General features: G+C 41.1%; 1 protein-coding gene across 8 annotated transcripts in view; it reads left to right on the forward strand.

Annotated features, from left to right (window-relative positions):
• Positions 1-27,399, forward strand: part of dock6 (dedicator of cytokinesis 6) — a 41,992-nt gene that overhangs the window by 2,224 nt on the left and 12,369 nt on the right. The window contains exons 1-24 of one of the 8 annotated variants that reach the window (XM_019357795.2): positions 7,170-7,247; positions 9,661-9,748; positions 11,124-11,302; positions 11,510-11,578; positions 11,729-11,855; positions 12,284-12,496; positions 14,356-14,441; positions 14,562-14,628; positions 14,893-15,042; positions 16,136-16,216; positions 16,430-16,586; positions 17,161-17,291; positions 18,513-18,606; positions 18,722-18,884; positions 21,535-21,652; positions 22,474-22,544; positions 22,634-22,772; positions 22,895-22,996; positions 23,102-23,188; positions 24,972-25,203; positions 25,551-25,715; positions 25,855-26,027; positions 26,681-26,782; positions 27,096-27,182. In XM_019357795.2, coding sequence (XP_019213340.1) covers positions 11,217-11,302; positions 11,510-11,578; positions 11,729-11,855; positions 12,284-12,496; positions 14,356-14,441; positions 14,562-14,628; positions 14,893-15,042; positions 16,136-16,216; positions 16,430-16,586; positions 17,161-17,291; positions 18,513-18,606; positions 18,722-18,884; positions 21,535-21,652; positions 22,474-22,544; positions 22,634-22,772; positions 22,895-22,996; positions 23,102-23,188; positions 24,972-25,203; positions 25,551-25,715; positions 25,855-26,027; positions 26,681-26,782; positions 27,096-27,182 — 2,700 coding nt within the window. In that variant the 5' untranslated portion in view covers positions 7,170-7,247; positions 9,661-9,748; positions 11,124-11,216. The other 7 variants (XR_002061823.2, XM_005468750.4, XM_025906338.1 and 4 more) reach the window with 7 other exon arrangements.

Below are 27,399 nucleotides of genomic sequence, written 5' to 3' on the forward strand. Positions count from 1 at the left end.
GGGCTCCACCTGCACTTTCAGAACAGATGGGTGCAGAAGAAGACAGTGGACTTGTCTCTCTCATTCCCCACACTTTGCACTCACTTCGGCCTCAGCACAGCCCCTTCCTTTCTCTCTTAGTCTTCATTTAGGCCTGCCTGACACCATAGCAAACAACTACGCTCCATAGGCCTTTGTCTTTCCAAATAAAAGCAATGTAGAGTGAAGATCAACAGACTTTCTGAGTCCACATTCATAGTTTGTATTTACAGAAATAAAGCAAAAAGGAAGACTAGAGAGCTATGCCACAATTTGGCGTGAATTGCAGATAGACACAAATCCTAAGATCCATACGATGGCTGATGATTTCTGGACATCTCATATGCAAGGCAGATGGTTAACTATAGAGTCAGGTGCAGACTTGGGAATAACAAATTAGATACCCCTCAAATTAATTCAGCTCTTTTCATTTAAAAGTTGAGAAAGGTACAGTTGTAGCTCACATCAAGCTGTGCCAAATAGTCTTTTTTTTCCTTTGCTTTATGATCAGAAATGTGGCCGGCAGTGATTTTCGTCTTGCTTTACGATTCCAATATCCCCATCCTTAGTAGTTATCAGCCCTCTCTGCCCACCTCCTGCTGCTCCCTCCTATGTCCCTTGCTGTGTGGTGAGTGCTCACTGAGACATGCTGTTTGGGCTCATCTATAATGCATCCCCTGCCCCGGGACATCATGTGTGACAAATGACCTATTTCTGTGCAGACCCCCATAGGGCCTTGACCTGAGGGGGTGGGTGGGGTATGCGTGCGAGTATGCATAAATCAGTGTATGTTTGTTTATTTGTGCATGAGGCTATGGTTTTTGTTGATGTGAGGAATTGAGATGATGAATGAAGGTTGGTGCCGTGCGTGGAATTAATGCCTCCTGTGTCTTTTTTAACTGCGGATGAGTAGTAAAAGTGTGCCGATTGGTTCATCTCCTCTGCTTTGCTCTCCCTAAGTGACACTGAGGAACCTTCAGGTATCTGTGGTGTTGCCATCTGTGGGTGGATGTTGGCTTACTTTCATAAGAAAATACAGGGCAGGAATCAGAAAGAACTCATTTCCTTTTACTTTGTGTCTCTTACTGTTCTTCACACCTTACAGTCCCGATCACTCTTGTAGACCCCCCTCTTCCTTTCTGTCATTGTCCCACAGCTCTCTTCCAGTTAGATTCTGAACATGGGCTCTGTCTGATATTTTACATAATTGCCTTACATAAGTAGCAAGCTTGGCTCAGAGCTTGGATGATATTAGCGGAGATGAATATTGCATGAGGAAAGCACTCGTTAAGCGTTAATAAGAGGATAGAGATGGAGCCCCACTGTCAGTCTGTCTTAACCCCGCCCCCACCGTTCTGACAAGCAGTGACTCAACTCAGCCTGGATGCGTTGGAGCCTTTGAGTCAGTTTGTTAGAGAGGGAGAACAAGAGTGTGCATGTGTGTGCAATAGCACACATGTGCGTACGCTTCTACTGGCGTGCATGGACCTCTGAGGTGAGACGACGAGATTCAGTCATTAGGTGCTTGTGTTTTTTCCATCTTTGTTTGCTGAATAAAAGCGGCTCTTGTAACACAAAGGCGCCCAGGACTGTCAACTGACTGCAGGCCCACTTACAGTTCACACTTAATGTGAATAAATGGGCTTAATTGTGGCCCCTCATTAGAGCCCTGGTTAGTAGCACGGCAGCTGAATCCTCCTCTGTGAATAAGAGGGCATTTGAAGCTTCTATTGTGTATTACTGAATCAAAGGATCAAGCATTGGTTTTGCTTAAAAACCTTTTTGTTATTCCACTGATTATTTTCTTATTGTTGAGGGTTCTCCACTAGTGGTGATTAGGAGTTTTGTTGGGGTGGTCCTTTTCTCTTTGTATATCGTGGAATGCACCTTGATGCCAAAGAGCTGAATAAAATTAATACATTGATTCTGAAGGCCGTCAGCATTCATAGGAAGCTGCTAACTCTTCAAATAGCCTAGAAAGTACAAGAGGAGCAGAAATTGATGCATCTTTTATGATACATTTTTATATATACAGTAGATCTGCCAATACAGTGATAAATATGTTATATATTAGACATCTGGGTGGTGAATATAGGTTTGTTGAAGAATTCAGGTCTAAATTCGTTAGGTTGGATTTTCTCTTCTTCATCTTTTTTATTCTCACAGTATTACGTCAAAAACCAGTGCCTGTTGCCATTGCCCTGTGGTAAGGTAGTGGCCTTGTGTGTGTGTGTGAGAGAGAGAGAGACATAGAGAGAGAGAGAGGAGACAGGCGGAGTGAGAGAGTGACACTATGACAGCGTATCTGGGGGATGGGTAGGCTGATTCAGCCTCAGGTCTGGTTAATGCGGTGGTCTCTCCACCAGGCCTGACTCTTGGCAGTCCAGGGTTCTGTGGCAGCAGCAATGAAGCAGTTCTTGCTTTCAGGAAAGGTTCCAAAAATAAATTAGCCTCTTTTTGAAAGGACATTTGTTGATAATGGCAACTGGCCTAATTCAACCCTTTATGTATTATTTGGCAATTTTCTTGCAGTCTCCCTCATGGGTTCACTCTTGCACTTTTTCTCTGTCTCTCTCCTCTCTTTCTCTCTATATCCCTCTCTCCCTCTGTCTGTCTGGATGTGTTGTCTCTGGGCTATTATTAGAGTAGACAGGCTGGTGGGAGGAAGTCTCTGAAGTAGACGCTCTTGTCATTTTTTTTATTTATGTATTATATTCTGCTTTCCATGTGCCTGTTTAATTCTCGGTGTACAGTATCTGTCTTTTGTTTGTATTAAGTGTAGGTGATGCGTTTAACCTCTTTAGACAATGTAACTGTTCCACATTTTTATCATTTTATTAAAGGAAATATCGCACATATGCTTGTCCCTGTGATTATCTGCTAATCATAACGTTATTGCTGTTACTGATGTGAATTTATGTGGGTTTGAGGAAGGACTAACCTCCTTTAGTGAGACCATGTATTACTCAAAACCTTTTTAAATATAAAGCCGTGCTTATGAATCTTTCATTTTGTCCTGTCTGAGGTGGTATCTGGGGAGAGACCTTAAATACACAAAGCTCTTAGACATTCTCTTTGTTTCTTTTCTCGCCTCAGTTCCTGCTGCTCCATTTCTATCTGACATGGAGGAAAAATCATACATGTGGCACAACAGCAACAGAGGAGGTGTGAGTGTGCGCGTTCTGTCGAGCTGAGGTGTTTTTAGCTTATTTACTCTGCAAATGCCTCGACTTATAATGAACAGTAAATACTGTAAACAGGTGTCCTCCCTCATCCTGGAATCTACTTATTGTGCTTTCATGTACACTTTGTTGTGGTGTTTACTCGATGGAGGGAAAGTCGATTATTAGATAGATAACATAGGCTTTCCAAATGGAATATTATAATGTTTCCTAGAAAAGCTTGTGTAGCCAGTGCACTCTATTTCTTCCCCCTATACTGTATTCTTTTCCTCCTCTCCTCTTTCAGTCTCTGCCTTTTACTCCCTGTAGTCCAGCTTTCTCCCCCTCACAGTCCGTCCCCTTTTCAGTAATAGGAGACTTGAAATCAATAGCACATTAGTCTGGCCGGAAACTCTTATGAAATTAAATATAAATGACTGAGATTGCAGCTCTACCTGCTGCTGAGAGAGATGCATGATGGCTCTTGGGGATTTTTTTTTTCCGTTCCTCCCTCCAGTAAACAGTCAGGCCATTTTGTGCTGTTCCTACAGCTTACCGGATCACTGGGATACCTAGTGTTTTTCTTGGCGATTAGTGTGTAGCACTGTAGACTTTGATTGGCTTTGTTTAGGGTTTGACATTTTGTCCTCTGTGTTGAACAATGACCAATGTGATAGCATAATTTGATAGAGCAAATGGCATCGTGGACGTCACAAAGCCGCGACAGCTCAGGAGGCAAGAAGAATCAGCCGGCCACACCCATCCTCCAAATACAGCAGCAGCGCCATTTGAATATGAATGAGCACTCTGGTTATTAGCAGATTGCATCTTACTTTTTTTCTCTCCAGTATTTTCTCCAAATACAATGTGTGCTTTTGCTTTCATTAAGCTTTCAGGTTCGCTGCTCTGTACTTTTATTCCGGAACTTTTTACATGTAAATTTTGTTGCTTGGTCGTCTTCCATTTTCATTAACTGCTTCAGCGTGTAAAGTGCAACAATTTCTTTTAACATTCTGTTTGGCTTAAAAGCATAATTTGCAAGGTGGCTGGAGAGTGCTGGCTGGTGGGAGGAAAGTAATATGAGACAAAAAGCCACTGCGTGCGCTTCTGGGAGTTGGTGGAGGCTTGGACAACAGTAAGCTAATACACATAGATGATATAGAAGTAGATGTATTTGCGAGCTATATTTCACCCCATCAGAGATGAAACGGTTTGTGACAGATGGACTGATATTGTTCTCCTGTATGGCCCATAAGTGTGGCCCCTCCTGCTTTCCCTCCCTGACAGATGTAGGGGGAGGACCACAGTACACTCTTCTTTCTTTCAATTGATTTTGGTGCTTGAACCCTTAGAGAGTAGAGGATGGTGGTGGGATGGGTATATGGAGATGTTTTAGCCATTTCCTGCAGCACAGAAACTATAAAAAAAGACCAAAGCAAGGGCTTTAAACCACTCAAACATACAGGCATGTATCTGCATGTATTCAAATATGGCTGCACTCTCATAGCAGTGTGCACTCTGTGCACTGCTCTGACTAGAGCTTGGATGGATATTTCCATAAATCTTGGTTAGTGAGTGACAGGCTCACATGCATTCATGCATGTAATGTAGGCAGAGGAGAAAATGTGGCTGCTCATATTTACAGGGTGGTGTTCAAGAAATATACAATTGATTCACTAGATTATATTAGCGAATAACTTGTGTTGTTAGCAAAATTGCTATTATTTCTTTTTATTATGCCCTCTGGATAAGTTGACTGCCAGGAAATTCTGGATTGTGTGTTTTTTGGGGTAGTAATTAAGCTGATATCATGTGATTCAGCAATGATTACCCCCTGCACCAACGCCGACTGTAGGATCAACATTAGGAGACTTAACAGCTGTCTGAGAGCAGATGTGTCCTGTTGCTGCACCCATTCTGTGTCCCTGGAGGGGAAAGGTCAAGACAGGGGTGGAGGTTGAAGCAGAGATCGTCTCCCGAGGATGCTCCATGTTGATGCTTTAAAAGAAACTTAAAAAAAAGAGAGAGAGCAGCTGCCTGACCATTGTATAGCACACCAGTATAAGATGGAGATTAGCATTATTGATGACAATTTTAACTCTGGTGTAATTCCTCCTCCCTGCTTTAAGAGCAGCTGCTGAGCAAGCAAGGTCTCTAGTGACATATATAAAATTCACACACATATACATACATATATATATATATATATATGTATGTATATGTGTGTGTGTGTGTGTGTGTGTGTGTGTGTGTGTGTAAGCATTATATATAACCATTGAAAGTGTCATGAAGGGTTATTTGGTGGGTTTTTGTTAGCTTTTCTCTGGAATGTTTTAGTTATTTTGCCAGTTTTTATTGGTTCCAGTGATGCACTGGAAGCAGCCGCCAGTTAAAAAAGAAGTGCTTAATGATTTTAATAGGACTCCCTGGTGGGGCTGGATATAGAGGGGACGTGCCCTGGCCATGGGCGCGTGGCAGCAGAGCAGGTGGATGACGGGCAGCTGAGTTCTGGCTCTAAGGGGAGGGGAGGAGGGGCTCCATTTTGGAGGACTCTTGGGGTTGAGAGAGACCCTGAAAAAAAGGCAACCCCATCTGGAACTGAGGTGGGGGCTCTGGTGTGAAAGAGATCTAGTGGGTGGTGTCTGACACTCTCTCTTTTGTTCTTTGGTAACACAACAGTGATGGTGGTGGTGGTGGTGGGGGCTCTCACTGCCGTGGGGGCTGGGCGCACAAACAATAGTGCCGATCTAAGGATTGAAAGCCTTCCATGAACAGAAAGGCAAGGAAGCAGGCAGGGAAGGTGTGGACTGAAGGATAAAGCAGGAATGGGTTCAGCCTACTTATAGGAGGTGGGTTTTCAACCAGGCAAGGACGTTGCAATGTCACATAAAAACACAGTACAAATACTAAGTGAGCTCATATTGAAATGCTTGTTGCAAAGATTTAGAAATATACTTACTGTAGCTCTTCAGGTTATGCCTGAGAAGTGCTGAATACACATATGAATGCAGGGCAGATAATAGAATTTTTATTAATAAAAGAATCAATTATAGAGAGCCCCATCGTCCAATAAATTAGAATTTGTTGGATCTTGGGGCAGCAGAGAATGAAAGATGAGTGCTGGCATTGTGGTGGAAGCGTGCCTGCATAGAGGGAGAGATGGCGAGTATGAGCTTAATTTATTTTCATTAGCAGTGTCTATGGGCCAGAGTCATGCCTGCTGCGAGCTCTAATGCAGCTCTTGAGTGCTGCTACATGCATACATAAACATATATCCTAGAGACATCTGTCCTTGCTCAGCTACAGCCACGCTTTTGTCATGCGAGGTTAATTTTCCCTTGGTTCATTCCTTCTCTTCCCATTTTTCACATCTCTGCTCTACAGTTCTTGCCATTCATCAGCCATCTCGCAGAGGACAGCCGAGTACCTGCAGCAGCTCTCCAGGGTGCTGAATTGGAGAACTGTGGGGTAGAAGGAGTGAGAGTTGGGGGAGTTGGGTGGCAGGGTTGGGCTGCAGCACTAAGCATGGCTATATAATTTCCTCATAGTAGGCGTGGGGTATGGAATGGTGATTGCAGGCAGGCAGACAGGAGGGAGATGTAGACCTGCCATTATCATAAACTGAAAAGTCCTCCATTAGAGGGGAGACTCAGGGCCAATGTCATTCCTTATTTGTTCAAATACGACAGAGAAAAGAGCTGGTCAAACGGTAAGCTTAAAACATCGTTAGCATCTCCCTTATAGGTGTCTGCCTTTGAAATATGTAAGTATTTTTGTGCTCACCAGTATGACTTTCAAACACGGCCGGTAAACAAAGCTGTAGTCCTTTTCTGTCTCCTTGCAGAGGTCAAATTTACAGATTGAATCTTAAAAAACACCAACAAGGCAAGGCTTCCCTTTTCTGCAGTCATGGTGAACAGCCCCATCTGCTGGTTTACTGCAGGTGTAACACGCTGTGTTGTCTTGAGTGGTCAGAGCAAGCTGAGTTGGCATGTTGCTTTGTGCTTTATGACGCATGAACTGTGTAGCCGCCCCTGACAACAGCAATGAACAAAACCAGTGAAAACAGTGAGTCCTTTTTCACCTAGTTATTAATGACGGTCAAAGTCATGTTATCAATATGAAGAAAACCTTCTTTGTGAAAGTAACAGGACTTGAAATGTTTTTGGTCCACTTCCTAAATTTTAAACAGAAATGAAACCTAAACCGAGGTGGATATGCGGCATGAACAGGTCGCTCTAAACCGGTCAGGTGAGATTTCTGCGTTAGCAGATGGTAGACATGATAGCCTCTTTGTGCAAAGTGGTCAAACTGCCGCGGAAGGATAGTGAGGCCGGACGTAAAGTGATTTTTTCACTGCATTGTACAATTTTAAAGGCGCAGATTTTGTAATCTTAAAGGTTCTTACGTGTTTAAAAAAGGTTCTTGGTTATGTATACTGTAAAAGTAGTGTTGTAACTCTGTGTTTTATTTAATCGAAAACCAATAAGGAAAGACGATGGAGTTTTATTTTGAAATAATACCGGATGTAGTATAGGTATGCTTTACAGCAGTGGCCGCGGTTCAGCTCCCGACCACTAGGCGGAACAAGTAGGGATCCCTGCCCGGTCCCAGCGTGGAGAAGGAAGCGGTCTGAGAGTCCGCATCCCTGCACAAGACGGGACAGAGCGAAACCTCGAGAGGAGCAGACCACTTTCAGTTTTAATTCGAAGACTTTTCCTTACATGGGGACGAGAAATGACATCGACTCCGAGCGAAAGGAGGGCTTTTGCTCATAAAATCAACCGGTGAGACAGTGACAGAAGTTATTGTTTAACGGCTACTACACTGCCGCTCGCTTTGCTTGAGAGTGACCTGCAGGAGAGACGGTGCATATAGCCACTAAGCTAGGATTTGTAAGGTATCACAAAGCATAAACCGCTTGGTATAAACACACCTGTAGCCTAATACCACAAGAAAGGGGTTTAGTCAAGTAGTTTGCGCTTTCTTAATGGGTGTCTTGCACTTTTGCGAGTTTAATAACCTGTTTTCTACACGTTGTCGTAGCATCGTAAGAGCTTTGTTGTCAACAATGATTGGGCTACTTAAGTAAAACAGCGCCGAGCCAAAGGCTGCTCTGCTATTAAGGTGTGTATTTTAAGTGGGAGTATTTGTTTCGGAGTAATAGTAAGAGAAAGGCTTCGCACAGATTAAAAGGGGATATTATGTATTGTTCTTGTGTCGTGTGAACACCTTGTGGGAATATATATTAGTAACCTGTTTCTACACGTTGTAAACTGGTTCTGCCTCTCCGTTAAAAGTGGTGCTGCATGCGTTGGAAATGCACTGTTTCATCACACTGAACATATGGTGATCACATTCCAGGTAAAATTGTCAAAACTCGTCACACCTGTCAGCTGAGTGTTTGAATAACAACTGCACCAAAGCTTGTATGGGTGTGTGGAGGTGTTGGTAGGGAAGTGGCTCCCTGTTTGTGTCCCCCCCCCCCCAGCCATTCACCTCAGCTTCAATCAGTTCATTTTATAGTCCGTTTCATCAAGAAATAAACATGATGGTACATTCTGATGTAACTGGATAATTTCTCTATAACACATCCTAAAGAGAAATTCTCAATCGCCCACCCCATTCCTAAAATCCCAACTCTTTAGTGGGACCAAGAGCATTGTTTAGCGCCGGATGCAGGAAAGGGTGGGAAGGGGTGTTCTGCCTGTTGACTTTGCAGTTGATAATGTTCCTTTTTCCTGTTTTAAATGGAGGTGTGCAGAGAAGCTGCACAATCTGGAAACTCTTTCCAGATTGCCAGTAATGTAGTACTAGCTCTTAAAAGTTCAACCTGAAAGAAATGCATCCTGATTTGTCATCACAAGGAGATCTTAGCTCTGTATTGGAGATGGAAGTGGAGGTCACTAGTCGGAGTCCTTGTGGATTTGATTGATGTATGACATGAACCTTAGCAATGTAATCACAGCAGAAATGTTGAAGCCTTTGCAGCTGTGTATATGAAAGAAACAGACATGTGGTTCTAGAGGAGCAGCTGCTTGCTGACTCTGGGAAAGGATTGTTGTTTTTTTTTCCTTCTCTTGCTTTGTCTGTCTTTAAGCCTCCCTTTGCCGTTAGTTCATAAAGGCCAGGGACGGAGCTCTGGCTCTGTGCCTGCTCCCTGGAGCCAGATCACTACCCCTCTGTGAGATCGGCTCAGGTCCCTTTTCAGAACAGCTGCTGCCCTTCAGCATTGCTACTAGTACCAGGAGATGAAAATGGTGATAAGGGGTTCACAGATTCTGTGGGGTAGGATTTGAGAAAGTGCAGACGTCACTTCCTGTATAGCTGTAGACACTTAAACTGTTAAATGTAAATAAAATTTTTAAAAAAGTAAAAATAAATAAATAAATGTAAATGACCTCTTACATTTAACTGGATTTTCATTTTGTTTTTTGCACCTATGTTTTATTTCTAACCTAAAATCCTTTCTATTGCTCAGGACGGTTGCTGCAGAGGTCAGAAAACAAGTGTCCAGAGACTATGGCTCACCTCAATTGTCGAAGAAACGAGGAGGCGCGCACCACCCTGTGAGTCACCCTGTGTTTAACCTCTCAGAGTTACTGCCTGGCAGCTCTGAAGCTCAAGTTAGTCAGGCCAGAAGTGGATGGGTGTAACTTTGTAAATGAGTACTGAGTTTAGATACAAGGAGGAAGATGTTACTTAGGTGATTGCAGTTTTAATTAGTGTTCACAGCAAGTGGCTTTGAAGCAAGCATACCTGCTCTCACTCAACTGTGTTGTTCTACAGCTAGGCAAGGTCTCACCATGAACGCTTAAAAATAGAAGAAGGGATGGTTATATAAGGTGATTTGTCTTGGAAATTGTCTTTTGTCTTGTTATAAACATGCCAGTATGGTTTCTAATTAGCCCAGAAGAAATTTAGGATTCTCTGTGATCTTCTAACAGACAGTCTGGTAGACATAGGTTGTCGAGTAGAGCCTTGTTTTTTTTACTTGCAGTGTATTGGGCCATATGGAAAAGAAAGATGACAACAACTTGGGGGGGGTTTCCATTTAGAAAGGAGCTGTAGCAGTAGTTCCTGTGGGGGATTCTGCTTTTGATTAAACAGATAAAAAAGAAAGTACATGCCTTGTTCAAAATTGAGAAGTGAAAACCAAAACTGTAAAAGCAAACCGTAAAAGAAATGGATAACCTTGTTTAGACACCGTATTATTCTTTCTTTTTAGCGTGCATATATATATATATATATGTGGTACAGGAAGTTTTTGTTTACCAACCGTGTGTGGATCTTTTATATTTTTCTGTCATTTCTGTAGTAGTGGGTTCCCATATTAAACATGGCTAGTTTTAAATAATCAGATCAGCATTTGTGGAAGTAATCTCTTACACTGAGTTTTATTGATTGGTTTCAAACCCTTTGTTTTTGCTATTGTATCTCTATGTCATTAATAATTTGGGATACCCCTAATGGGGTCTTCTCAAATAAGCTTTGGCTGCGAGCATAGAAGCCCTACCCATGTGCTGGTTAAACCTTTTGTTTGGGTGTGACAGTCAGTCAGGAAAACAGTTGAATTAAAAGGGAGAAGAGAGCTATAACAGGTTGTTTCAGACAGGATGAACTGAGGCTTCAATAAGGTCCAATAGTAAATAAACCTGGATTATTTTGAACGGTTAATCATCCAAAGCTACTCTGATCCAAGAGTAAATATAAGAAGCAAGAACGCATTGAAGTCTCTGACATGATGAATTTAGTGGAAAATGCCAATAAAAATGTAATAACTTCCCAGAAGCTGATTTTTTTTCCTGTGAATGCCACTTAATTAAAAGATAACCATTGCTTTCACATGTTTACCTTTTCTATGATTTGTATTAAAGTGGTAATGATAGAAATTGTGGGCACATCATAGTAATATGTACATAATAGTTTAATGCTGACTGACAGCTTCCGCTGACGGAGGTGGTTGAGCCGGTGGACTTTGAGGAGTATGTGAGCAGTCATGCTCCCGGGGTGGAGCCCGGCCCTCTCAAGCAGCTAATGGAGTTCCCGTCGGATGACTTGGAGCTCCTCCACCTGGACAAAGAATGCAATACACTGGAGCCCCCACTGCCTGAGGAAGAGGAGTAAGTCCGCTAGTCTGCTAATGGCCAGCACAATCCTCATACTAAACTCTCAAGTCCCATTTATGGTCTTGACATTACTACACAAGCAGAGCATTAATATCACTGTAATGGATAAACATCACTACAGATAGGAACAAAGCCTTCGCTCTGTGAACATAAATATTAAAAGCATGCTTTGCTCAATTATTCATGTGTTTTTCTATGTAGCTCGCTGGATCCCAGAGTGAGAGATGCCTTGGCTGTCTACACAGATGACTGGCTTGTCATTCAAAGAAAGTAAGTGGTCACAGTAGGGGTATCAGCTAAATTAACCTACAATATGCGTTTCATCTATTTTGTAATAATGTGCGCCACATTTCTGTGTTCACTCCACATGTGATTGACAGTTACGTTATTAGTTGGACAACTCTTCTTCTTCTTTTGCAGATATCAGCGCTATAGCACCACATACACCCCTCACAACTCTGAGCGGCAGAGGGAGAGGCAACGAGGGCTGGTCAAACAGACCTTTGAACTGGATGAGGTTGCTGCAGCTGAGCGCCAGGAAGACCAGGTAGACGACTGCAATGTTCAAAGACACTGTTATCTTAAATGCTGATGGGCATTCAGTGAGGTTAGGTTCATGAAACATGTTTTAGTATTGCCGGGAGTAAAAGTTTTCCAGCTGTCACACACTAAAAGTGCTGTCATTTAATACACGGGGTAAGAGATGGAGTTGCCAGACTGCTGGGTGTCTCATTATCACAGAGAAAGGCAGTATGAGTTGTATTCTGGTCAACAAGCTAATTATATGAAGAATGACTAATGGATAAATGGATAAATGCCTTATCCATTATCCATTACACTTTCCCCACATGAGTCATATCAGATGGGTAATGGGATATGTGGCATTGTAATTCTTACAACACATCTTTGCCTGGAAGGGGGAAAAAATCAAACAGAAAAACACATGACCTCACCTCTCAGTCTTGTGTGGTTCAGGATGACGCAAAGCGGCGGTCAGTCAGCATCGATGAGACTCCTCGCGGCAGCTGGGCCTCCAGCATCTTTGACCTGAAGAATTCGTCTCCAGACGCTCTCCTGCCAACTGTGCTGGAACAAACAGCTGCAGAGGACATGGACCACCGCAATACCGAGGCACGACAGCAGGGGCGCCACAATGACCTGCTTGGCCTGTTCCCTCCCCCTGATGAGGTTTGTATTTGATCCTCTTGTATCTGACTCTGTTGTGGTTTAAGTTAGAAAAAAACAGAGCAAATTTAAAAAAAAAGTCATGATTTATAACCATGATCACAAATTTAGTTTAAATAAGAGTTATTCAGGATCTATACTGTCAACGTAGGGTTTGGCTTACATGCTCCATAGTGTAGTGGTTAACACATGTATAATATGCATAAGATCCTGGGTTAAAACCAGGAGGAGACTCATATCCCTGGGGTTATTTGAGGGAATCTGGCATAAAAAAGTCTGTGCCAAATCAAATATGCAGATGCATCCACTGTGGTAACCCCTTGTGAATAAGAGAACAGCTGAGAGAAGCTTTAGGTTTACTCTGTTTAGAGGAAACACATCACACTGATAATGAATGCTTATCACTCCGGGTCACAATTTCCTGGTGAGAAACATTCTATTATGAATTTTGTGACAATAAATACGCATGATTGTATGAGTATTACCCATTAGTGTAGTATTTTGGCACACAGAGCAATTTCCACAGTGCTGATTTCTCTGCATGGAGCCATGATGAGTTGTAACTGTAGATGAAAGTCAGACACAAATATGAGGCCGTCATGGAGATGAAAATTCAAATTGGGGGTTGCCACAGAGCAAATACAGCAACATGTTAGAGCAATACTGGGAGCATTGTCAGAGGAAGCTATAACAGTGGAGGGAAAAAAAGAGTATGCTCATAAGAAGGATGAAATCAAAAAAGCTATATGAGCAAGCTAATGTTTTAGTTTTCTTTGTGGTGGTATAAGACGTCAGCAGGAAGCAAACATAAGCGTCTGTATTGTTTGATTCTGAAAGCTCACTTTGCTCATTTTGGCTGAAACGCAATGCTGGAGTTTTTGAACTAAATCTGGGTCAGCAGCATTTCTAAAAGTCTCTTTTTAGTGGTTCTAAAATGGCTTATCAGTGCCAGCGTTAGGCATAAATGTTGTAAAAGTTTAAAACTAAAACTTGTTAGTGTGAATGTACCCTGAGAGTTGTTTCTCTCTTATGGTTCACCCTGTAAGAACCTTGAAACAGCCCACGATCTAATTATTCTGTTATCAAAAAATAGATTTTGGAATTATTGATCTTAAGTGCAGCGTTTCTGTAGGCTAGTTGTGTAATGAATTAAGTGCAACAGCTTAGACTAGCAGCACACTGGAAGTACTGAAGGAACTTGGAGCTGTGTAAATGGTGATATTGCTGTTTTTCCACCAACATGGAGTCTAGAACTAGTATCTGTGGCTATGGGAGAGACTTGCGCAAGACATTCAGCACTGATTCAACCATGATTTCTGGTGGACAGAAATTAACTCCATAGCTAGTAACGTTGCTTTGGTCAAACCGGTCATAATGTGGGCTGGTTAGATAGACCAACAACACTTCATTGGTGTTTAAAAAAAGGCATTACTGACATGCACGCTAAAATTAAAAAGTAAACACCTTTTTTAGTCAGTGACAACAAAACTGTATTTATCATTTCCACTCCTAACTAAACAGTGCTACGAATTGAAGGCAAACCAGACATCTAAAAGAAAAACACTGACCACACAGAGCAAAAGCTGCAGGGAGCAGAAGACTCTGGCAGCAGAGTTTATAAATGCCGTTGCCATTTGTTCAGCTCAGAGTTATTGAATGTTCCCATAAAGTGAATGTCCATAATGTCTGCAAATCCAGGCACTTCAGGAGAACTGTTTGCTTTCCTTCCCTCAGTGTTCTCCTTTTCTCAGTCATCCTTTTTTTTTATGTATGTGTACACTTCACTGTTTCTCTGCCACTATGTTGCCATGACATCTGTGCAAATGCTATGCCGGGGCCTTGTTTTCCTTTCTGTGTGGCAGGATGAAGCAGTAGAGAGATGCTCTCTTCCTGAAGTGCCCAAGGAACATTGTGGCCAGAGGATCATGGTCAAGTGTTTGTCTCTGAAGTAAGGAACATTTGGAGTATTGCTCCTGGCATTTGTATCTTTATGCTCTGGTTATTATATTTATTACAAATACCCCAATGCACTCCATATTTGACATTGTTTATTTTTTATGTTTTTCAGGTTTGAAATAGAAATCGAGCCAATATTTGGAACACTCGCCCTTTATGACATCAAGGAAAAGAAAAAGGTTTTATTTCTTTTTGTTCCATTTGATTAGTTCTTATTTGGCATAATGAGTCTTCTTTCAATGAGTTTCACTCTGTAAAACCACTTACATAATGCTGAGCTCATACTTCACTAATTTAATTTCCCTCGTCTCAAAAAGGCCTAAGTGGTCTTGCGGTTTAGATCACTGAGTCAAAACTGAATTAGCATCCCTTGACGTGCATTTCCATTATCATCTTTCCTTCCCCTGCCTCCTCTGATTCCCGCTTATCTTTCCTCCCAACAGATCTCTGAGAATTTCTACTTTGACCTTAACTCGGATCAGATGAAAGGACTCCTAAAACCCCATACACCTCACGTCGCCATATCTACACTGGCTCGTTCCGCCATTTTCTCCATCACATACCCTTCTCCTGACATTTTCCTGGTCATTAAGGTATTGAAAAACTCTCATGTACAGTGCTGGGAAAATGCATTTGATTGGTTTCTTAGTTTCTTGCATATTTGTCACAATTGGATGTTTCAGATCATCAAACAAATTTTAATATAAGACAAAGATAACTCGAGTAAATAAAAAATGCAGGTTTTAAATGATAGTTCATTTATTAAGGGTAAAAAGCCATCCAAACCTGCCTGGCCCTGTGTGAGAAAATAATTGCCCCTTAAACGTAATAGCTGGTTCTGCCACCCAAGATGGCAAGAACTGCATTCAAGGATTTGCCATAACTGGCAGTGAGTCTTTCACGTCGCCGTGGAGGAATTTTGGCTTGCTATGTTTTGCACAATTGTTTTAATTCAGCCACATTGTAGGGTTTTCAAGCATGAACAGCTTACCATTTGGATTATGCTCATTTATGAAATGCTGTTTTGGTTTTATGCCACATGTAACAGGGTTCAAGCCTTCCAGTAAGTTCAGCTTTTGTCTCATCAGTCCGCAGAATTTTCCTAAAGGTTTTGGGGATCATTGCGAAGCTTTTTGGCAAATATGAGATGAGCCTTTGTGTTCTCTTCGGTCAGTGGTGGTATTGACTCTGGAACTCTACAATGGGTGCCATTTTTGCCCAGTCTCTTTCTTACTGTCAAATCATGAACTCTGACCTTAATTGAGACAATTGAGGCTTAGAGTTCTTCAGATGTTTTTCCGAGTTCTTTTGTGACCTCCTGGATGAATCATTGATGCATTTTAAGATCTTTTAGCCTGCTTCACTTGGTCATACAGGTTTTATTTAAGTGATTTCTTGATTCAGCACGCCTAACAGTAATCAGGTCTGTAAAATGGGCTGGCCACTTGGGTGTGGCTAAAAAAACTAAATACAAAACTGCGTTTTGTATTTACTCAGGTTATCTTTGTGTAATTTTAAAATTCATTTGATGATTTGAAACATGTTTGGCAATTATGCAAAAAGACTAAAAAATCAGAAGAAGAGTGCAAATACTTTTTCACAGCGCTGAACATCAACAACAAATATTACTTTAAATCACATAATTGCTCTCAGTGAGTTAAAAGTGCATTTGCATGTGTTTTTCAGCTTGAAAAAGTCCTTCAACAAGGAGATATTAGTGAATGCTGTGAGCCCTACATGGTTATGAAAGAATCAGATTCATCTAAGGTAACGGAGCCAAAATGGTCTTTAAACTGTTGCAATGCTCAGAGCTTGCAGCCGCCATGCACGTGGGACCCTCTTACTGTCTAGTCACAAGAATTACTCAATTTTGTCAGGGTGGCTGCAATATTTACTGTCGTCTTTGGCAAGCCAATACTGGCTCTTGCAGATGTTTTAGGCTGTTCGGTATTTTTCAGATCATATTTTGTTCCACTGCAGCACAAGGAGAAGCTAGAGAAGTTGCGCCTTCAGGCAGAGCAGTCATGCACGCGTCTCGGCCGTTTTCGCATGCCTTTTGCCTGGACGGCCATTCACCTTCTCAACATCGTCAGCAGTGTGGGAGGTCTGGATCGGTCTGACCCGGACTCTGATTCTGGTACTGCTGAATATATGCATATACATATATTTCATGCATAATTTCACATGTGCACGTACACTGATGAGCCACAACATTAAAACTACTGACAGGAGCATCACCGTGGTAGAATGGAACATGATGCTGGGAAACCTAACATTCGTGTAGATGTTAGTGTGATGTGTACTGTCCACTTAAACACTGTTGCAATGTCAGCAGCGTCTTGCAGCTTGCCAGTGTGCCTTACAAGAAAAAAAAAAATGCTCGGGAATTGCTTGAGGAACTCAAAAATCCCAAAATATTGCCCTAGTTTCTGCACTGTGCATATGTGGAATGCATCGTCACTGGTCCAAAGGCCCCACACTCCAAATCCCACAGGGTCCACTGCTAACTTCCTGGTTTCAGAAACCACAGGACACAATCAGAGGTCCTGTTTCCGGGTCAGAGCTGTTTTAGCACCTGGAATGGACACAATATCAGGCAGCTGGTGTTAATGTTGTAGCTGATCACTGTATGCAGACCATTTGCCTAATTACAGTAACAAATGTCTCCTGTCCCTATAATACACACCTTATATGGTTTGGGTCACTGCTAGAACGAAAAGGTCATGGAACATGGAACGAGAGAAAGAAGAAGGGGTTCGAGCGGATGAGCATTGGTGATGACATGTGTAACTTTGCCACTTTCCGTCCTGCAACTCTCACCGTCACCAACTTCTTCAAGCAGGTATTTAGTAGTGCACATGTGTAGATCTGTCCTCACAGTGAGGTAAACTACCCATTATTTTAATGGGGTAGTTGAATATCACTATAGAAACAAAAGGTGAGACATAATAAATAACTGCATAAAAAGTAGAGTTTCATTTTTCTTTCTACTGTCAACAAACGCTTATTTAAAGGTAATCAGTGGAATTCTCTATATATTATTGTCACATTGTTACTTTATATAATGTCAAGTGTCCAGAGAAAGTTATTGTCTTGTGAATTGCTGCTATATAAATAGAATTAATAGTATGAAATTAACAGTATCTAATAAAACGCACGGGAATGAATAAATAGCCCCAGTGCTTTAAAACTACTTTTTCTGCTAACCTTGGGGCAATACTGTCCATTTAATTATTGAAAGAAAAATGTGTTTACTTGCAGGTGCTGGATCGAATAAAAAAGATTATGCTCTCTGAGCTGTTGCACCATATTTATCAGTGAATTGTTGTGAAAGCACAGTCTATGCAGATATCCCTTTTTATGTAACTGTGAATCAAGAGTGCATTTCTTTAACACGATGGGACACTTGTCACCATAACCTGAAGGCAACCCTGTTTTTCAGACCACTTATTTGCTATATGTTATCTTAGTAAAATCCATGAATGTGCTGTGATTTATTAAAGTCAATTGTCAAAAAGCCTTTCCCTCAAAAATGTTAGTTATTATAAAAGTGAAAAACTGCAGCCTGTTTTTACTCTTTTTATTTTAGTAGAGACAAATGAAACAAAGCCTGTGAGCATGTCCGCTATGTGACATGCTCCTCTCACTGCAACATGTTTCACCCTCTTAATCATGGCAGTGCACTTAAATTGTCAGTGCTCTGGTCATTCTTCTAAACCTGACTGCATTTAACTCCCTCCCCAGTGTCAACTTTTAGGATAAGACTGAACTGAACAAAGATGCTGACCTCTTCTAAATAAATATATATATATATATATATATATATATATATATATATATATATATATATATAATATATATATATATATATATATATATAATATATATATATATATATATATATATATATATATATATATATATATATATATATATATGTATATATATTTTTATATATATTTAAAAAAAAATCCATATAAGAGGGATGACTGATCAAAAAATGCATTTTAATAAAATTTAAAGAGTTTTATAGAGAATGCACTCTGCTCTTTTGTTTACCAAGGAGGGGGATAGGCTGAGCGATGAAGACCTTTACAAGTATCTTGCAGATATGCGCAGACCGTCCTCTGTTCTGCGCCGCCTGAGGCCTGTCACAGGTAAACCCAACACGTTCCTGTTGTCTAGGAAAGGTTCACCCAAAGCTTCATGGTTGATTTTAGATGCACTGTTTATCTGTCTCTGTTTCAATCCCCGTCCTGCTTTGCTTCTCAGCCCAGTTGAAGATCGATATCTCTCCAGCTCCAGACTTGCCTCATTACTGCCTCTCACCAGAGCTGCTTCATGTGAAGCCATATCCAGACCCGCGTGTTCGACCAACCAAAGAGGTGCTGGAGTTCCCCGCCCGCCAAGTATACACACCGCACACTACCTATAGGTGAGCGTTCATCTTACAAAGGCACACACATATGAACACACTGTGTTTGCTTTATAGTAAGTTTGCCATAAAGCAAATATACATTGACCTAGTATGGGCCTCTTGTGTCTATTTGATTATTGATTTTTGACAGTCTGATATTCTTCAGCCTTTAAGTCTATAGTTAAAGGAGAAAAAGAGACATTTTTCCAGTATTTTTTTTTTTTAATCTGAAACAAATTTTACTAATGTTATTTTCATGTAGAATATAAGCATAAAAATACAAAAAACAAACAAATTGTTTTTATTCTATGTACAGCGTGTACATATAATACTAGTTCACCAAACACAATCTTTAATAATTTAACAGCTTATTTTAAAAAGCAAATTTACAAAGCAAACTGATGTAAAGACACAAAAACAATGCACAAAATATAGATTACAGGCACAATAACAAGGATGTAATTATGAAGGACCCAAAATATATATTTTCTGCCAGTACAGTTGATCTATAGCATCCATAGCAAGGTTGGAAGGGAGTGCAGTGAGTTTATGGAGTTGAGATCTGGATCATGTCAGCACTTCACTCTGGAAGAGGGAAGCAAAGTAGCAAATTTAATGAAACAAAAACATCCAAAGTTTATCAAGAACAGCAGATAGTTTGAACAAGTTATTTACCATCTTCTGCAGTTTGGCAAGCTGCTCATTCTGACTCTCAATATCCTCTTTTTGGAACTGAGTCAAAAGCTGTAAGCCTCGCAAGACTTTGTCGTGCTCCTCTGCTCTCTCCTACAAACAGAAGTAAAGTTAAAATAACCCGTCAGTGATTATATGACTGGTGTTCAAATATGAAGCAATAACCAACAAAAGCAACTATGGAGTGATGGAGTGTTAGAAGTGATGCTGAACTGTAACTATTTCGAGTACATCTTTCTGTTACCTGCAGCTCCTTGATGCTTGGAGGTACAGAGTTGCTGAGGTGCATCTCCAACCGGTTCACTTTTGTCCTCAGCTCCTGCTCTTCCTTCTCCAGGCTGGTCAGCCATTCTTTAGTCTTTGTGGTCTGAGCATGTTGCTGGGCCATCTGGGTCTATCAAAAGAGGATGTGCCTATATTATTCTCTTCCCCCAACAAAAGCCCCAGTGCAGCTGGCAGCTGCTTTCCCCAGAGTCTTACATGTGGCTTTCACACTCATTTTGATTGCTCTTGTCTTGGATATTGGAGTATGGTTTAACCTTATACAGCAGGCAAATGAAGTGAATAATAGTAATATGATTGTCTTGGCTGTGAGTGCTCACATAATAACAGCAATACAGGATTTTATGTAGGCATTTTAAAGAAAATGTTTTGCTTTCACAAGTCACCAAAAAGCTGCATTTTCTCTCTCCCTCTCTGTGTCTCCCTCAATCTGATGGTGACTTATATACTCTGCCTCAAGTTTGCTCTCGTATGCTGTACTGAGATTGAACCTTGATTGTAGTTCTGAGACATTATCTCTCCCCAAATACCACAGCCTTCACCTGGGGGATCTGTTGTTTACATATTTCCATGTCTTCTTACCTGTAGCAGCTGTATCACTTCTTTGATCTGTTTCTCCACCTCTGCAGCCTGCTCAGTCTGTTTCCCCAGCTTTTGGAGAGTTCTCTCAGTGTTCTTCAAAGACCGGCTGATTCTCGCTATCTTTGCCTCAGTGGTTTCATAAGCATAGTTTAGGGATTCGCCAAACTGTAAGACACCAAACATGAGCACATTGACTTCTTCTTGCGGTGCCACCTTGTATTCCGTCTTGCTGGTCTTCCTGACCGGGCTTGCGTGCACTGCTCCAGCCACAAAAAGCAAGCACAGGCTCCAGATCATTGTGATAATAAATGTTGTTTCCTCAGTTCTTTCAAATGTTCAAAAGATATTTCTGATTTATCTTTCAGCAATAGCGCCTGTGCAAAATAAAGCTTTTTTTTTATGTATGAGACAAAAATGAAAGCCATAAACAGGCACTTGTCTGTCATAGCAGTGTCATCAGCCCCTCAGCGATGAATGGAGGGTGGCTGCTCCGCCTTATATTGCATGTGTGCATGGGTACGTGCGATACCAGGGTAAAACATTAGCTCGGTTTTGGTCTGATCACAGGTCTTGTCCATGGCCTTTGCCTCAGTGACCCTCCCTTGAAGTTTGACTGTAGCGATACTAATTTTGTCATTTAGGTCACAAACATGTGCATCATGCATAGCAATATATGTAGCTTTTTTTAACGAAGAAAATTTTCACATGTATTATATTCTGTGCACTAAGTTTAGGTGATTGTTATGTCAATCAATCACATGTGATTGTGTGGTGTGTCAGTGCCTTTATACAAGTGGCTAAAGTCAGCTTTCAAATATGTACAGGAGTTACCTCTAATGTTTAACTTGGATGGGAGTTAAGGTGACTTTCATCAAGTGAGGCCAGGCTCGTGTCACACTCCTGTTATGTGCGCACGCATGATCTTGTCTTTTCTGAGAATAAGATTGTTATATATTGTAGGTTGTGGGAAATATTTAATATAAATGGGGTGGTGATCTTATTGCCACATGCTGACATCATAACAGAAATTAAGTGTTCCCTTCATGGCTATGCACCTTTTAAAATTCTTGTATTTTTCTCTTTTTCTCTCTCTGCCTATTTTGGCTCTAAGGAACCTGCTCTATGTTTACCCACAAAGTCTGAACTTCAGCAGCCGTCAGGGCTCAGTGAGGAACATTGCTGTGAAAGTACAGTTCATGGCAGGAGAGGACCCCAGTCAAGCCTTAGCGGTGAGTTACACTCGAGGATAATGAAGCAACATGACCGTGATGTTCTCTGGCAAATGAAATCCCAGCCACAAAGAAAAGCTTAAGGCAGTGAAATACTATATGATGTCTTTTTCAGTAGCGGTAACTTCAAAGGAACATATTTGTGAGCAGCAAAGGAAGGAGAATTTAATTATGTGCATGACCTGCAGCATATCTTTCATGGTATCACTCTGATTTTTTTTCTTTTGGTTTATTCAGTATCAAATGGACGATGCACACTATATAGTGTTTACTATAAGTGGCACTCCACCCAGGATATTTCTTTTGCATATCCCATAACAGCAATCCCATGTAGAGCTGAAGGGTAGAAAAGGATTGCTTGTTATGTAACATGGCTGCCGCTGACACAGTTACAGTAACATAGAAACTACTCAAAATACTCAACCAGTGTAACTGGTTGAAACTCACTCTTTCTTTCATTTATTCCAAATAGTCATTGGTTTGCTGGTATGTTTTGATGTTGTGTTCTTCATGATCAAAATGTAAAATTTAGTGGCTCCTCACTATTGAGTTCAAATGGCATTATGTTGAAAAAATCATGACAAGTAGGACTATGAATAATGTCTGTTAAATGAAGGAAATGTATTAAGTTGGTTAAGAGTTACATAAATGTTTTAATCTTTCAGGTTTGAAAGGATTTTTGAGTGAAAAGTTTTCAAACCTTTGAAAAAAACATGAGTGAACTGTTCTCAGTTTGGGGTTTGAAACAGTTGTGGTGTTCATTGTGAATCTGTTATTGGTTATGGAAAACTGCATTTATACGCTGCTTTTTTTAAAAACAGGTCATCTTTGGAAAATCGAGCTGTGCAGAATTCATGAAAGAGGCATACTCTCCTGTCATTTACCATAACAAGTAAGGCTCCCTCACCTTTTGAGCCTCTGCTCAAGTCTGCCCAACTTTTCTTTCTTTCCTAAATGTCTTGTTTAACTCTTTCTCATAAGGTCTCCTGAGTTCTATGAGGAGATGAAGATGAAGATTCCTGCCAATCTGACAGACAACCACCACCTGTTGTTCACCTTTTACCACATCAGCTGCCAGACCAAACAGAACACTCCTCTGGAGACTCCTGTGGGCTACACGGTGAGTGCACTCCTTCAGCTGGCTCTCCTTGAATACTTTCACCCACACACTCACTTGTTCAATAGTTCTATCTGTTGTCTTGCCATCTGTTAGAGGTCGTGTGTCTTTCTTTCTGCTTGCAGTGGATCCCTCTGATGCAACATGGCAGACTACGCACCGGCTCTTTCAGTCTGCCTGTCTCTGTGGAAAAGCCCCCGGCTAGCTACTCGGTGCTCACCCCTGACGTGAGTGTGTTTGAAGAGATTGTGTGAACATTGGTTCTTCTTCCAGCACCTATTCCTTTGTGGTGTGCCTGAGTGTTAAATGAGTTGGGTGTCACTCTCTGGCAGGTTCAGCTCCCAGGCATGAAGTGGGTGGATAATCACAAAGGTGTGTTCAGTGTCGAAGTGAAAGCGGCCTCCTCGGTCCACACTCAGGTACACAAATACGCTTCTTACACTTACTGCTCTTTCTTATTCCTCCTACGTGTAAAGACCCAATTTGCTATTATAGCGTGGCTGTGGGTCCTTAAAATTTTTTATAATTCTATTAAAAATACCTTAAAAAGCGTTGAATTATCTTAAATGTTTTTTAGTGTTACTACATCATGTTTTGTAGGCAGTGTCACAAAACATGAAAAACAAAAAAATAATACTCCCTGGTCCTTAAGGAGCTCACTTTAGGGCTGCTCAATTTGCGATACATTGGTGGAAGCTATAAAAATGTTAGTCTACAGAAATGGGAACATAGCAGTTACTTTTTAGTGGTTAAAGTTAAAGGACATGCACCAGTCCTTGTCCTGGACTGGTGACCTTCAGTCTCACGTATCTAATTACAAGCTGGTCCTTTCCATGCACGCACAAAACGTGCTCAGTAGCACAGGCAAATAGTCATGCGCTGACAACCACGCAGTAACATTTTGTTAGTGTAGAGGCTCCTGTCTGCAAGTGAAGACACAAAGTTCACTAAAGTAAACCACAGAGGGCCCACCATGAAAAGATTCTTAATAACAAATCTAACGAGACATTTAAATCACCCTCACCCAGCTGAATATGGAGTTTTGAAAGAAGCTAATAAAGGCAGTTGCTAAATATAACGCTATCCAGAGTTTAGAACCAGCCACAAGCCAGCAGCCTCACGAGCAGTGAACAGATACGAGGAAAATTATGGAGACAAGTGAAAACACATGAGGGTCGATGTCCTGTTATCTGGTGAAGCTATAATTAGACTAGAAAGTGATGTAAGTAGATACATTTGTGTTGTTGCACCTGCTTTTGTTTGGTAAGGTGAAATACGTCGGGTAAAGGTGGATGTACAACAACTTATTTTCAGTTAATTATTTGTGCCTTGTTCCAGTAGCAGAACACTTTATTTTCAGTTGTTTAAATTAGAGAGAATCATGTAACTTACTAAAGTTTGGTGGAACTTCTAAAGTTCAATCATTTCTTTTATTATGAAAATAATATTTTGCATTGAAGAAAGGCTGGTTTTTATTTCTATAAGCTGTCAATAATAGCTCCTAGAAAATCAGAATAGGTAAAAATCATTATCAGTAGGTAGCGTTAAGAAAAAAATCAAAATAAACCAAGAAAATTGCACTGGGTGCATCTTTAGTTAAAGTCTGTGCCTGGAAGTACGTACGAAGCAAACTGAGTTTCACATTTGAGACTATGGGCTGTCTTTTAGATCAAAAACTAGATTTTTGTTAGTCTTTCACATCTATAAACGTATAAACATATTTCATCATGTAAAACATCAGTGTTTTCCTCAAACAGTATAATTTCACTTTTAATGTATTTCCATCCAGTGTGGCATTCACATTTATTTAAATTAATGTACAAAAGTCATAGATTTAACTGGCATATGTCTATAGAAACTAGTTTAGTTTAATGTCAAAAACAATAATTTTGTTGTTTTTAGCTAATATCAAAGTAAATGGGCGTAATTGGAAAAAAGACAGAAGTGTGGTGCACATTAATGTTGCTCAGAGTGGAGAAACTTGAGGTTTATTTTATTGTTTGATGTACGTCACAGTCTGCTTGGCTCCTGTAGGCTCACATATATGCAGGTCATTGGGAAATGCAGTTTCATGTCACTTTAGAAAAGGAAGGTCACACACACCCTGGATCACCCTGCTCTCCTAGAATTTCAGGTGTTCTGCCAAATCAAAGTTCACTGATACCGGCTGTTACTTACCATTCATTGTGGTTGTGCTTCTAGGACCCTCACCTGGATAAGTTTTTCACGTTAGTGTATGTCCTGGAGGAGTACTCCTTTCCTTTCCGCCTGAAGGACGTCATCATAACCGAGGCAAACATGGAAGGGGAGCTGAAGGCCAGCATGGCTGCACTGAGAGGGGCTGTGCTGGATACCTGTGTCAGGTTCTTGCATCAGCTGCTTAACAAACTCATTCAGCTCATTGTCTACCCTCCAGTCATTGCAGGCCAGATTGGTGAGAAGGCTGTCAACACTACTTTCTAAGCAAACTAGGCAAAAATGCAAATTCTCATTTTTTTGAGTGATTGTAATAACTCTCATAGAGATATATTAATATGATGATTATTGATAATTATTTTTTTGTTGAAGATATGAAAAACAAAACTGTTTAATTTGCTTTACATTGAGGAATTTACTTCATTAACACACACAACAGAGGAACAGATACTCTAGATTCAGTTTAGCACCTGATAATAAATACGTTAACTTGTGGTTACCTTTAGGGCAAGCATTACCGTTGTTGTTGTTGTTGTTGTTGTTGTTGTTGTTGTTTTAAAGCACTCACTTTGAATTTACCTGCAGTGAACCTGGGTCGGGCTGCTTTCGAAGCCATGGCTCTGTTGGTCAATCAGATCCACAAAAACCTGGAAGGGAACCAAGATCAACATGGCCGCAACAATCTGCTGGCATCTTACATCCATTACTGCTTCCGCCTGCCCACTGCCGAGCCTACTCTGCCACCGAATGGTGAGTCACCGGGCTTAACTGTAAAACCTTTATTTACAGTTGAAAGAACAAAAATGGTTTTCGTTAGACCATAAGCTGTCAGGGTTTTGTTTTTTGTTTTTTTTGCTAACTTCTATATCCTTTCCTTCTCCCCGAGTAGCAGGCACCCAGTCCTATGAGATGCCAATGCAGTACGCTACCTTATCAAGGGCAACAGCGCGGCCAAGCAGTCTGCACCTGTCCCGTTCCAAAAGCATTAGCAACTCCAACCCAGACCTGGCAAGCACACCTGTTTCTCCTGATGAAGAGGTGCAAAGGATCATGGGGAGCAAGGTATGCTGCACCTCTCAAGTCCTTTTAAAGGAGATTAAAGTTAGGTTATTAAATATTTTGCACTTTGTTGGTCTTGTGTGTTGCAGGAAATGTGTACCAGTCAAACTTGTATTATCATAGGCAGCTGTTGCTTTATTTTCACATTTATTATATTTGCTTAGTGTCTCATTTTTTTCCCCTAGTATTTCAATGACATTAAATAAAATATATGAATGTTGTTACAGTCTGGCCACACAGAAAAGATGGTCTGTGTTTTCTGTCTTTATGAAACCACTTGTTTATTTTCTAGTTTCTGTTTAGATAATATCACTCTGTTATTTTGTTGTAATCGTAGTTTCTGGACTCTTCACAGCTGATTCAATAAACTCAGGTTGACTGAGAACTCTGTGCCAACAGTCTGTCTCACTGCTTAGACAACAATGTAGTAATTCTCTGTGCCTCTATCCCTTTACTTCATGCAGTACCTTCAGTCCTTTATTCTCCTCTCCCCAGCTTTCTTTTCTTTGTTGCTGTTATCTCCTTTTATTTTGTTCCTGATTTTCTTCTCTAAATAATCTTTTGTGTGGTAATTACCCTCTCTTAATTCACTGTGCTCTTGCCTCTTGCCACACTCTGTGTGTGTTTTTGTGTGTGTCTCTGGTGGCTTATGGCAGGGCATTGACCGCTCCCACTCCTGGGTAAACTCTGCTTATGCCCCTGGGGGCTCCAGATCTGTGCTACGCCGGAACCCCAACTCCAGCTGTGAGCTCAAGCAGGTGCCAAATCCCTTCACCTCATCCTCACCTTTACCTCCTCCACCTCCATCCTGCACTGCCTCTCATCAATTCTCGCGGGTCATTTCTTACCTCCATTGCATCTGTGTCTGTCTGGCTCTCTCTCCGCTCGCCTCAGCCCACCTGTCACCCCTTTTTATCTACTCCCTGTACATCCTCTCTGCTGCCTAACAGGCACAAGTTCTGCCTGGGGCTTGTTAGGAGTTCATAGAAAGTTCTCTGGCCACCCACCCATTTCCATTCACCCATTTTCACGTCATCTGTGTGTGTTCACCTCACCATCACTCCATGTCAGGCAAACGACCGCAGCTGCAATCGCATGTCTGCCTTTCTGGACAGCGTGGCTTTGTTTTCAGTTCCCCCAAGGCAGATTGCAAAGAAGGTAAAACTGGCATTTAACTAACTGTAAAAGTGACAAACTAACACATTTTGATGTCATATCATTCACCAACTTCCAATGTCATTACCGTTCATCAACAATCATGCGATTTGGACACAGATCTACATGGAAATGATGTGAAAATTGAAAATTTAGAGCTTTTTGGAATGAATAACTATCAGCTAGTACTCCTAAACCTTTATAACCTGCAGTTACTGTT

The sequence above is a fragment of the Oreochromis niloticus genome, linkage group LG4 (assembly GCF_001858045.2).
Source record: "Oreochromis niloticus isolate F11D_XX linkage group LG4, O_niloticus_UMD_NMBU, whole genome shotgun sequence".
NCBI lineage: Eukaryota > Metazoa > Chordata > Actinopteri > Cichliformes > Cichlidae > Oreochromis > Oreochromis niloticus.